The sequence below is a fragment of the Doryrhamphus excisus genome, linkage group LG18 (genome assembly GCF_037039965.1).
Source record: "Doryrhamphus excisus strain RoL-2023G ecotype Guam linkage group LG18, RoL_Dexc_Guam_v1.1, whole genome shotgun sequence".
Lineage (NCBI taxonomy): Eukaryota > Metazoa > Chordata > Actinopteri > Syngnathiformes > Syngnathidae > Doryrhamphus > Doryrhamphus excisus.
Genome location: NC_136374.1, coordinates 5,138,447 through 5,151,847, shown reverse-complemented (window position 1 = coordinate 5,151,847; position 13,401 = coordinate 5,138,447). Strand labels below are relative to the sequence as shown.

Here is a 13,401-nt window from a genome sequence, read left to right as displayed (position 1 = left end):
GACTCCCTCAACACCTTGGCTGCGCCTAGAAATTCTGTCCATGAAAATTGTGAACAGAATCGGTGACAAAGGGCAGCCTTGGCTGGAAACAGCCTCGACTTACTACTGGCAATGCGAACCAGAGTCCTGCCCCGTTTGTACAAGGACCGGATAGCACGTAGTAGCGCGCCACCAATCCCGTACTCCCAGAGCACCCCCCAAAGGACACCACGAGGGACACGGTTGAATGCCTTTTCCAGGTCCACAAAGCACATGTAGACTGGTTGGGCAAACTCCCATGCAGTGTTTCACGACCAGGACAGAAACCGCATTGGACCTCTTGTAACAAAGGTTGGACCAACGGTCGTACCCTACTCTCCAGCACCCTGGAATAGACTTTCCCAGGGAGGCTGGGAAATCCCAGGAGGATGTGTTTATGCTTAGTTAAATAAGGGATGTAGCGTAAAAGTCATTAAAGTTGGGATACTTGCCGGTAAATCAGATTATTAAACCTCACAGAGGTTACGAGTGCATCATAATGTTCTTAACTTCCATCTCATTAGTGGGCCATTACCAAACCAGTCGCTTACACAAAGCATGATGTCACAGGCTAAAAATAAAGATCCCATTTGGGCTATATTGTACATATTCATGTGAGTTAATGAATTAACAAAATAATGTTAATTAGTGCTGAATTAATGTTGAGTGCAAATGGAAACCTGGTTGGATGTTCTATATATGTTCTATATATACGTATACGTACAGCTATATATATTTGGAGCACTACTCTTGCAGATATAAATAGTTTCTTAAGTAGAAGGTATGTACTCTTGGATGATTAAGCACCGTGGATGGACTAGGATTGGCTGCAAAGGAGCACACCTGTTTGGTGAGGAGAATGGTACAGCCCGGCTTCATCTCTGCATTTCTGGACTACCTGTACTTTGCTCGAGCACCCTCATCAGGAAGAGGAGAGGGGTAGCATTGGATCGGGGTTAGCGAGAGATTAAGCACATGGAGAGGACGCTAAAGCCGCTACGTAATCCTCACAGTGGATACAAAACCAAAGCCACAACAAGTCGCACATTTTGAACGCCGTGCTTGCTGTGACAAAGTGAAGACGACACTGGAGATCAGCATCTTCTGATTTTTGGGTTGTTTTGGAAGGTTTCTTTTCCCACCTTCATCATCATCTTCACAAAGGGGAACCATGAAAAAGGGAAAGGTATGTTTTCATGTTGGATGTCCTGCCGATCACACCTTGCTATGGTACAATAGCTAAAATGTAACCATGTTAGCAAAAGTGTAAACTAAATAAGTTGCTAGATGAAGGTCCTTCACATCCAACCCACTGTAGTCCACTCAACCAACATGGAAGCTCTTTATGCGTCACATTGCACAACACTAGCTTCTGGCCTTCTTGCCCCATACACTCACATAGCACAATCAGACTGAAAATGTGCTGAGCTAACAAACTGAATCTACGGTCAAGTCCACATGAACACCGATATTTTCCAAAAAGCACATTTGCCCTAAAATATCTCCATCCACACGATGGCGTTTTAAAACATTCTGTCCGCACGAATACACATTTACAGGCCGCGGGGCGCATGCCGACGTTATGGTGAAAATGTATGAAACGTTCATTAAAATGTAGCAGCTGTTGATATGATATCTTTATCATCATCTTTGGGTAGGGCGAGACAGAACTCCCTGGGCTATTACTCCACCACTGTTGAAATGATTCTGTGTGACCTTGTTCAATTGCCTCCATGACAGTAGTTATGCAGAGCAAGGCAGGCAATTTTACCTGTAGAATTCAACTAACAGATGTGCTGCTTGGGTGTGGGGGCGTACTTTAGAATGACTTGTGTGAAATGAAAAGACAATTCCCATATCTATCGTCTAGTGTCAGTGCTGTCTGCTCAATAGAAATCACTTGACTCATCACAGGCAATGAAATACGTGATTACACTCAGTTCATGGAATCAATTTGCCTACGAGTGATGGTTGTTGCTATTCTATTGGTCCTGCCCTTGACTGTCTTTGCAGGGAGCGTCCCCAAAGCCCATAATGGCTCCTTTGTTTGTTAATGTAAAGCGAAAGTAGGCATATGTTTACTCTTATACACACAGAAAGTCATTCCGTTATGCTTAAAAGCAGCAATATAATGTTTGCCATTGCTCACATCAGTGTGGAAATGACGACACACATTTGTTACATCATCTGTCAGCAACAGGCCAAAAGCTCAGTTTCACTATCCACACGCATACTATCAAAGTGACATTTCTAAGATCAAAAACATACTTTTGTGTGTGGACGGAAGGCCAAAACTCATAGAAAAATACATATTTGTGTGGACAATAGGCTAAAGGTATTATAATAATAGTAATAGCTAACAGTCACAATGAAGTCTTTGGTTCAGTGAGCTTTGAATTGACCATTTCTTGCTAGCTTTCACGCAAACGCAGTTTATATCCAGTTTATATAACAGCGGGTGTTACAAAGGGCAGCTTGTTCTTTAAGTGGCCCTGACAATGTACAAATATTACTTGCTAACAAGATTGAAAAACCCAACAGAAATGGAAAAATCAGCCGTGAAATTACAAGAATAAATTCTAAATTCTGAACCTTAAAAAAAACCTTAAACTGTATTATGGAAAGCAGGAAGTGAACAAATGTAACAGTTACTGATTGTAAAAGTACCAGATGGAGGGGTAGGATTTAATAAGCTTTGCTTCTTCCTACTCCTTTTGGACATGTGGAACTGTGAACTGATTATGGGATGCACTCAATTGTAATCTGATGCATGTTCAAATGAAATAAAATCATTACGATTACCATAAATAATAGGAGTAAAAACCTATAAAAGTCATAATTTGATGAGAATAATGTAAATTATGTTGTTATATCCCGATTGTCATTTTAGTAGTGGAAATATTTTTAAAAATACCTTTAAAAAAAGGCAATATTGACAAATCAAGGAATAAAGTTGTAATTTTAAATTTTTTTTTTTTTTTTAAAGTTAGAACATCCCAAGAATAATGTCAAAATAATATGGGAACAAAGTCAAAGAACAAAGAAAGTTGAAATTGTTGGAAAAAGACAGCAGATGTGATTTTTTTTTGAGGGGGGATGGGGGGGTAGTTTTACCAATTTTTTAAATTAAGTCAAGATTACGAAAAAAGGTGTTTTCTAATGAGGAAAAATAGTACGACAAATAAATACGAGGCCAAAAAAAAAAATTGAAATAATAAAGACTATTATTAAAAAATTGAAAACGTATATTATTGGACAAAAGTCATAATATTATAAAAAAAATATTTAAGAAGAAAGTTGAAATATTTGAAAATAAAAAAAACTACAAAAATGGGAACAAACAAGTTTAAAAAAAGGTCTTTTTCACCAATATCACCAAGGTGAGATGCAGCTTTTTTCTAGATATATATATATAACATCTTAGCATATCATATCATGTCATATCAAAGTGGCAAAGTTGTATCCTTCCATCCTTCCATCCTTCCGTCCTTTTTTCATTTGGCCCTGACTGGAAAAAGTTTGGACTCCCCTGTCGTAGGATAACTCCACATGACACAAGTTCTAACTTGCTATGGTGTTGATTACAATGAAATGTGGATTGTTCACGACTGGTTGTTGGTTTGATGTTGAAGCTTGGAGGCCAAATGGAGTGCTCTACTCAAGTTGATCTGCCTCCAACTTGTTTGTGGTCTAACGTAGGGCCGTTGGGCCACATCCACGCTACGGTAACTCTTCCCTTCCTGGCGGCCTTATTCTGCTCCATATGACACAGGCTTGGAAACAGAAGTTTCCAAATGACAAAAACGGCTTCCCTTGTGGACACGATGAATGATGGTTCATGTGATGCTATTTCTTGATCTCAGCAGGTCAACATTCACAATGAACCACCAACTTATCAGGAAGCCACTGCAGGTAGAACGCAGCAAAGCAAGATAACAACGTGCAAATAAAACTCAGTGATCAATGAAACATCAAAGTGCTGTCTCACATCCGTTTCTTTATTCAGGCTATGAGGAGATGCAGGCCCAGTTTTCCTGGGATGACCAGACCATCAGGCAGACTTTCATCAGGAAGGTACACATCCATTTCATATGGTTTATGACTGGGTACCGTATGGCTGTAGCAATACACCATAAGCACCTTTTGCTACCAATCTGGGTTTTTAGTTTTTAGCTCAACTTTGTTTACAATGAGGGAACATGATGCAAAAGTAAAACTGCTCGGCTGCGTTCCTTCTCGTAAAATGTGATTTACTGTTTGTTTTGTGCAGGTCTATGCCATCCTCATGGTGCAGCTGTTTGTGACGGTGGCCATTGTTGCTCTCTTCACATTTTGGTAACAGCTCTGCTCTCTTAACATCCAAACTACACGTATTGGGGGTTTCACCAGACAATCAAAGATTGGCTCTATGCTCATGTTTGCATGTTTGTCACACTAATTAATTAGTCAGATCAAACAACTTTAAATATTGGTCAATAACGACACAACTGAACACAAGCTGAAGTTTTGAAATCCAACTTTTTATTATTAAGATAGAAAACAAAATCCATACCTACATGGTCCTGTGTGAAACAGTGATTGGACCCCCCCCATTAAAACATAACTGAGTTTACATGGTATCTGTCAGTATGGAAAAGGTTATAAAGTCATTTCTAAAGCTTTGGGACTCCAGCAAACCACAGTGAGAGCCATTATCCACAAATGGTGAAAACAGTGGTGAACTTTCCCGGGAGTGGCCAGTCAACCAACCCCAAGACCACAGCGGCGACTCAACCAAGAGGTCACAAAAGACCCCACAACAACATCCAAAAAACTGCAGGCCCTCACTGGCCTCAGTTAATTTCAGTGTTCATGACTCCACTGTAGGAAAGACACTGGGCAAAAACGGCCTGCATAGCAGAGTTCCAAGACCAAAACCACTACTGAACAAAAAGAAGGCTCCTCTCAAACATCTTGATGATCTCCAAGACCTTTGGGAAAATATTGTGTGGTCTGACAAAAGTTGAACATTTTGGAAGGTGTGTGTGTGTCCCATTACATCTGGTGTAAAAGCAACACCACTTTTGCAAAAAAGATCATAGCAACAGTAAAATATGGCGGTGGCAGTGTGATGGTCTGAGGCTGTTTTGCTTCAGGACCTGGAAGTCTTCCTGTGATAAATGGAACCATGAATTCTGCTGCCTACCAAAAAAAGCTGCTCTATTTCATGTGGCGCGTCTCTCTTCATAAGTTTGCTCCTCGCCTTTCTTAGCTTCTTACGTTTGTTTGGTGTGAGAAGTCCATATGAGAGGTTGGCGTCCACATGGCTTACAGACATTTGTCTTCTTTTCATTGACAAATGATCCTGTCATTGTAATCAGGGGCCTATTTAGTCGATTGGGGCCTCAAACCCTCAGTTATCTGTCAGCTTAAGCTTCAAGTTATGCTAGGAGTCCACTGGGCCGGCGCCACTTGGTGCCAGTTCACACTAAAGATCATGTGATTGGCACAAAGTGGCGCAAAGTGGTGCAAAGTGGCTCGCCGTGGCGCCGAATGAATGTTGGCTCGGCATGTTGCCATGTTGCTGTTAATTCGGTGCCACAGCGAGACACTACGCGCCAATCACATGATCTTTGGGGCGAACTGGCACCAACTGGCTCTGGCCCAGCGGACTCAACTTGGCTCGTGCCATTACATTCCAGCGGATTCGAGTTAGTGGACACTTTGCACTGATTGCTTGATGCAAGTGGCGCGAGGAAAATGTTAAACATTTTGAAATTTTCTTGCCGCCAAACTCAATTTTTGCCACTATTACGGGCCACCACGAACCAGTTGGGAGGCAGTTTGAGCCACTGCACGCCACTTTGCACCTTATTGGCGATACTAGGTGCCACAGCAAATTACATTGGCACAAACTGGCAGCAACAGGCGCCAACAGTGGACTCCTAGCATAAAATAGCCATGTTTGTATACTGTACCCTGTGCCATGTTACTATACTGACACCTTCTGTACACCTTGTGTAGTTTTGATTAAAAAACATAATAATACAGTTTTCCATGCCAATGTTTCCTTCCCTGTTTGTCTTTTTGCAGCGCACCTGTCTGCTTCTTCATTCAGACTCACCCCAGCTTGTACATGATATCTTAGTGAGTGGAAAAACACGTTGCACACACTAAAACGAGGATATCCCAACTTTGTCCACTGACTGGAAATATGTGGATTTCAAAATCATATTTTTACTCACCTTTTTACATTTTTCTTTGCAGTCTCACATTCTTCGCCACTTACATCGCTTTGTCCTGCTGTGGAGATCTGAGGTAATGCTAATACAATCTTATTCAGATTAAAATGATTATCTTTTTAGAATAAAACATCCAGCATATGATATCTAACTTAACAGTACAAAGATGATGATTATTATTATATCTATGTAGATATAGTTATCTATCTATATATATCTATCTGAGTCATACACGAATAGAGTCATGACCAAGTGCCCCCCCCAACAGGAGACAGGTTCCATGGAACATCATGTTGTTGGTTGTCTTTGTGAGTACGCCTCAACACACAACAACCAACGTGTGTCGTCTTTTTCATAAACATAAAATGTTGTTCTTCATTCTTCCTCCTCACGTAGACTTTGAGCATGGCTTTCATGATGGGATTCGTGTCGAGGTGAGTTCAAATGTTTGTTCAACTCCCACTTCTATTCATCCCGCTTTTCAGTGTAGGACAAATCCAAAACTCCGCCCCTAAGCTCCTCCTTTCTCCAGCTTTTACAACACCAAGTCTGTGGTTTTGTGCTTGGGAATCACAGCGCTGGTCTGCTTCTCCGTCACCGTCTTCAGCTTCCAGAGCAAGGTGAGGAGGACAAGCAGAAAAATACACTCTTTGAAACAATCTGTGATATTTCCACACATATTGGCCTCCACTCCCATGGATGCCATACCTCGTCTACTAATGTCACGGCTCATTTCAACTACATGTGCTAAACTGTAAACTAGCCAAGATTCATGACAAAGAACCAGCCAAGGGAGGTGGTTGCTTCTAATATTAGATACCTTCCATCTCCATACACTCCCTCTCCCCTATAAGTGCCATTATTTGAAAAATATATTTACATATACGGTATATCATATCAAATACATTTGTACACATTTTTTGGTATTTTTTATCAAAATATCTTGCTATTATAAAATAAGGATAATGTTGGAATTCAATAGTGTGTATATTATCTGTACTGTAACATTTTTGTAATACAGTTTATTGTATAAACTAACAATAACCCCTCTAACCCAAACCTAACCCTTCTAACTCTAAACCCTAATGTATAAACTAACCCCTGACCCTCCTAACCCTAATCCTTTTACCCTAACCCTTCTAACTTTAACCCATCTAATCCTAACCTTTCTACCCTAACCCTTCTACCCTACCCCATTTAATCTTACCCTTTTACCCGAACCCTTCTACCTTAACCCATTTAATCCTAACCCGCTTACCCTAACCCTTCTAACTTTAACCCATCTAATCCTAACCCTTCTACCCTACCCCTTCTAACTTTAACCCATCTAATCCTAACCCTTCTACCCTAACCCTTCTACCCTACCCCTTCTAACTTTAACCCATCTAATCCTAACCCTTCTACCCTAACCCTTCTACCCTACCCCTTCTAACTTTAACCCATCTAATCATACCCTCCTACCCTAACCCTTCTACCCTACCCCTTCTACCCTACCCCATTTAATCTTACCCTCTTACCCGAACCCTTCTACCCTAACCCATTTAATCCTAACCCGCTTACCCTAACCCTTCTACCCTACCCCATTTAATCCTACCCTCCTACCCTAACCCTTCTACCCTACCCCATTTAATCCTACCCTCCTACCCTAACCCTTCTACCCTACCCCATTTAATCCTACCCTCCTACCCTAACCCTTCTACCCTAACCCATTTAATCCTACCCTCTTACCCGAACCCTTCTACCCTAACCCATTTAATCCTAACCCGCTTACCCTAACCCTTCTACCCTACCCCATTTAATCCTACCCTCCTACCCTAACCCTTCTACCCTACCCCATTTAATCCTACCCTCCTACCCTAACCCTTCTACCCTACCCCATTTAATCCTACCCTCCTACCCTAACCCTTCTACCCTAACCCATTTAATCCTACCCTTCTACCCTAACCCTTTTAATCCTAACCCTCTTACCCTAACCCTTCTACCCTAACCCATTTAATCCTAACTCTTCTACCCTAACCCATCTAAACCCTAACCCATCTAATCCTAACCCTAAACCTTAACCCTCTGACCCTCTAAACCTAATGCCTAACCCTAACCCTTTTAACCTTAGTAGTCTAACCCTAACTCTGATATTGTATTTATATTAATTACTAACCCATAGACCTACATATATTAATCTTATCAAAATGCACAGATGCCATCTATTTTAAGATACTTGTGAACCATTCTATACTATTAACCATTCTATACTGGCAGAATAATATATACAACACGCAGCAGACTTTGCATTTTAATGAAAAGTCACAATAGAAAAAAAGGGATTGTGAGCAAAAAGTTTTAAAAAATGCCTATTTTTGATACACAGCATTCATATGTACAAATTCCTGACAAAACGTGCAGTGACACATCACGTCTTGCCAAAGCATCTTCCTGTTGCTAAATGTGGCGTGAATTGACATGTGAGACAGCGCCCTCTGGTGGATTTGTAGCTGCACTACTTCCTTTCCCCTCTGCAGATAACGCAGTCAACCACTTTCTATCGAACTTGTAAAAACTTGATTATTTATCATTCAAAGCAGACAGAAACAAAAATATGCAGGGGTGGAAATTGCAAATGGCCATCCTTTCAGTTTCTATGCCGCTTATCCTCTCTAAGGTTGCGGGGGGTGCTGGAGCCTATCCCAGCTGTCTTCGGGTGAGAGGCGGGGTACACCCTGGACTGGTGGCCAGCCAATCACAGGGCACATATAGACAAACAACCATTCACACTCACATTCATACCTATGGACAATTTGGAGTGGCCAATGATGATGCTTAATGATGCTCCATTATCAGTACGTACTACATTTTATTATTATATTATGAATCATGGATGAACTCACTGGGCTTCCAGGTTGACGTCACTTCCTGTCAGGGCGTCCTGTTCTCGCTGTGTGTGGTCATGTTGCTGTGCGCCATCACCCTGTCCGTGGTCGTGCCCTTCGGATACGTGAGTCCCTTCTCAGAGCTTCCACGTCCAAAGATGATCTGCTGACCTCAATCTTCTGGCATGTCGATCTTAAATGTACGTTTGCAACGTGTGCTCCTCAGGTTCCTTGGTTGCACGCTATTTACGCTGTTTTAGGAGCCATCCTCTTCACTCTGGTGAGAATCACAAACCTCCATGTGATATCCTGTTAAGTGACATGTCTGTCTGCTCCAGTTCCTGGCCTTCGACACTCAGATGCTGCTGGGGAACAAACGCTACAGCATCAGCCCAGAAGAGTACGTCTTTGCCACGCTCAGCATCTACCTGGACATCATCTACCTGTTTAGCTTCCTGCTGCAGATCATGGGAGGAGGACATGACTGAAGCCTCGCCATCACAGCTTGGCATGAGAACTCTTATTTTACGGTTTCTACCTTTATAAGTGTTAGCCGTGTGTGTGTGTGTGAGTGTGTGTGTGTGAGTGTGTGTGTAGTATGCTGGTGTGATACATGCAAAGTGTGCTGTAAAATAATGATTGGGATATATATTTATAATTAAACGGATTCATTCTTTGGATTCACACCCTGAGGGACACCCTGCAGTATGAAAGATAATATCTGCTATATTTTTATCACTTGACTACACAATCTGATAAAAATCAGCTGTTTATGAATATGAATCTTATCTTTCAGTGGCAGAGACATTATCATGTTAATTCATCATTGGGAAAAAAAAAGGAAAAGTCTTGCTGTTCTAAAAAAATGTTACCTTGTCTTTCATCTAAGTGTAAGAACTTGGACACAAAGTGGTAGTTGATGTGAGCGCTAGACTTGTTCTACCTACTTGCAAAATTCTTATTAAATGTAGTTTTTCATATGCACAGCATCGCTGAAATATCTATCTGGAACATATTTTTCTAAAAACAGCGTGTGTACATTTGACATAGGGCTGGGCGATATGGACCGAAACTCATATCCTGATATATTTAGGTTGAATATCCGTTAGTATCGCTGTTTTATTCCCCCACGGTTGCAACAGGGACCACATCTAACAGCGCTTTAGTAGTAGCACGCCGCTTCGCACTTTTCCTTTCACGAAGAACGCAACAGGAAAACAAAGCAAGCTGTGACCTTTGTGCTGTGGCAGGAGTCGCTGGTTCGGTGGGCAGCTTCACGCATTGCTCGTATGGGAGTTTGTGCCAAGTTTGAAGGTGGTGAAAAAGACCGTAGTCGGATGCTCTGAAGTACAGTAAAGTCTCGTTATATCGATATCGGTTATAACGAATTACTACTTATTACGATACTATTTTCATTTCCCGGCAAATTTCTAGTCTTTTATGATATAATTAGTTCCGTTAGTACGATACCCGGTTATTATGATAATCCGGTTACTACGATGCCCTTTTCATCTCCCGCCAGCCAATTTGGTCTGCTTATATCGATACAAAAGCAGCTTAAATCAATCTTTGCTTAAGGATTTCAATACCAAAAAAGAACACGGCCAACGGCTGCTTCCAGTCAACTTTATTTTTCACACTTCCACCACCAGAGTGCAGCACACACAGCGGAAAACACCCGTCCCTCGCGCCTACCCCTCCGGGTGGCAACACCTTCCCTATCGATAGTTCCGGGGTGAATTATGTCCCGGTAACCGGTAATCACTACAGCGTAACTTTATTTTTATTTACTATAGTACAAAATTTATTGTAGTACAAAAGCATGCTAGATACGCAATCCATGAACTCAAGGAGAAAATTACATGCCATATCAAAGATCCGCCCACTTTTAATGCAGTTCGGCGCAGGATCGGATATATGGATAGTCCGGTTATATCGGTATTTTTTCCGACTCCCGAGAATATCGATATAACAAGACTTTACTGTACATCCAAACGACTGAGCCGCTGCATTTTGTATTTGTATGTGGTAGCCCTTTATTCTTGTCACTTATACAGAAGTACAAGCTAAATACTGCAATCATCCGTCCATATGTACATATACGACATACTACGCAGTAGGACCTTTAACAAGGGGTGACAGGACGGGATGATTGAGCGATGAAGGGGGATAACACTAGGAGAGGGGAGGGGGAAAAAAACAACTCCAAACTAGACTCCTAAATGAAGGAGCACAGTGTGGGACTGTTAAAAAAAACCTCGGCATACAAGTAATTGTAAGTAAAAGCATCGTTCACACACACATAGACTCAAGACCAGCACCACAAAGGGAAAAATAACCAGCAGCCAGCCAGGTTACCTGCAGCCACTTTCCTGTCTGACCAGTTCTTCCAGTGCAGCTTCTGGCACTTGAGTGACGAGTGAGACCTCCGCATCAAGATACCAAGAGCACAAATCCAATCTGCATATATCCATATGAACGTTTTATTTTGATTTTATGCTGAATAGAAATGTATATGAATAATATTGATATATCACCCAGCCCAGCAATTTGACTGTGATGTTACTAAAATGAAAACAAATATAGTCAACGATAACATTTGAATGTGTGAGTGCCCTTCATTTTAATCAGTGCTCTTTGGTCTTTCCTATGGTGGTAGAGATGTTGGAATGGTAGAATGTAATGTAATTCATTCCATATGTCCATGTTGATGTTCCAATACCATAAAAATAATGGACTGTTCCTATCCTATTTGTAAGGGGCTCAATTTGAAATTTTAATTTATATGTTTTAATATTAGTTTTATTTGCTTATTTTCTCCACTGCATGAAGGACCACAACAATACTTTGATTCATTGGAACAAAGATTTTTTATTACAAAAAAAAAGTACAATGGACATTTTCAAATTCAAAGAGAAAACCAAGACAGAAAGAAATCTTTTCTTAATCAATAAAAAACAAAATCAAGTTACAATTTTAGAAACTCTGGCACAGGAAGACAACAGTAGCCGAGTGGCTTCGCAAAGTAACCAAATATCAAAAAGCTCTCTCCTTTAACAAAACTGTACAAAATGAGTTCTTGTATAAATAACAAAAGTGTTCACAAGCACGCGGTGAGCGACGCCCGCTGCATTTTCAAAACGTCTGCGCTTTATTCAGTGTTGACACAACGTTCGTCTGAGTTTCTGATAGGATGGACACTTTGATGTGCATCCTCGGGGGATCCAGTCCTGCATATTAGGGAAAAAATGAGGGATTACCGAGACCAATTGATATGAAAATGCAAAGTGGGCGTCGACTGACCGCCTGTTGAGAAATCCTGTTTTAGCAGCAAAACATTTTGAAGCTATGAAATAAGCCATCAATCTCCAATCAAATGACTAAAAGTACAAATAAGTGCATGGTGACAAACCGTGGGCACCAATGATCAGGATATAGTATCATAGTACTATAGTACTACTATTTAAAGCCATGACGCATTCACTGTAACATTATCTCTGCTTAGAATTTGGTAGAAAAGCGTCAAATAAATAAACACTGCATTGTAACAAGTTGTCATTTCATAGTTCCAAAATCCTTTTTTCAATGTATGAGTTCAAAGTGATGGCGAACACACAGAATATCATTTCTGTTCTAAACAATTTCCATGACATTCTCCTTCATGGCGCCACGGATTCGGATGATGTGTGAGATCTGGACAGTTTATACAACAAAATCAACACATGAAAACACGCAGAAAAAACTAAAAGGTGTCAAGAAAAAAGTGGGAAAATAATAAAGGCTATGTACAAAATGTGCTCTCTCAAGTTGCACGCAGAGTTCCTCCTGGAAGTCTTCGAAGCCCAATGGAGTTTCTGCACATACCGCATGCACACAGAACTTCCTGTGTACTCTCCATGTGTCAATGAAACCCGATGCATTCAGAAAAACAGCGTTTGGAGGAAAAAGCTATTTTGTCCAGCAGGCGTCACAATAGCAACTTGGTCTGACTACATCTTTGGTTGCACAAATCAAACTAAACAGCAAAACAGAGTCACCGTGTTTTCACCGCAGCCAAACAGAAACAGGAAGAAAAAGCTCAGCGACAGCCAAACCGACGGGGTCACTTATCGGTTGCCGTGGCGTGTAGTGACGGTCCTGTTTGAATTGCTCGGCAGTACGTGCAGAGAAAGAACACAAAGTCTTGACCGGGATGAGCTTTTCCAGATCACTCACTCGTTAGGACACTTGGGCATCTTTTCCACTGCACGCTGTTGAGGTTTGCCTTTGTGCACAGTAGCTACTACGAGGTACTTTAA

General features: G+C 41.2%; 1 protein-coding gene across 2 annotated transcripts; it reads left to right on the top strand.

The window, feature by feature from the left end:
- The first annotated feature begins 945 nt into the window (after window positions 1-945).
- Window positions 946-12,633, top strand: faim2b (Fas apoptotic inhibitory molecule 2b). Of its 2 annotated transcripts, none has more exons than XM_058054269.2 (12): window positions 946-1,204; window positions 3,885-3,930; window positions 4,025-4,092; window positions 4,289-4,353; window positions 6,091-6,144; window positions 6,265-6,315; window positions 6,508-6,547; window positions 6,636-6,673; window positions 6,772-6,859; window positions 9,133-9,228; window positions 9,330-9,383; window positions 9,442-12,633. In XM_058054269.2, exons 1-12 carry the CDS (start codon window positions 1,190-1,192, stop codon window positions 9,589-9,591), a joined length of 765 nt encoding a protein of 254 aa, XP_057910252.2. In that variant the 5' UTR covers window positions 946-1,189; the 3' UTR covers window positions 9,592-12,633. The 2 variants fall into 2 exon arrangements, with proteins under 2 accessions (XP_057910252.2, XP_057910251.2); XM_058054268.2 differs by having other exon boundaries at window positions 948-1,204; window positions 3,882-3,930; window positions 9,442-12,630.
- Window positions 12,634-13,401: the final 768 nt, after the last annotated feature.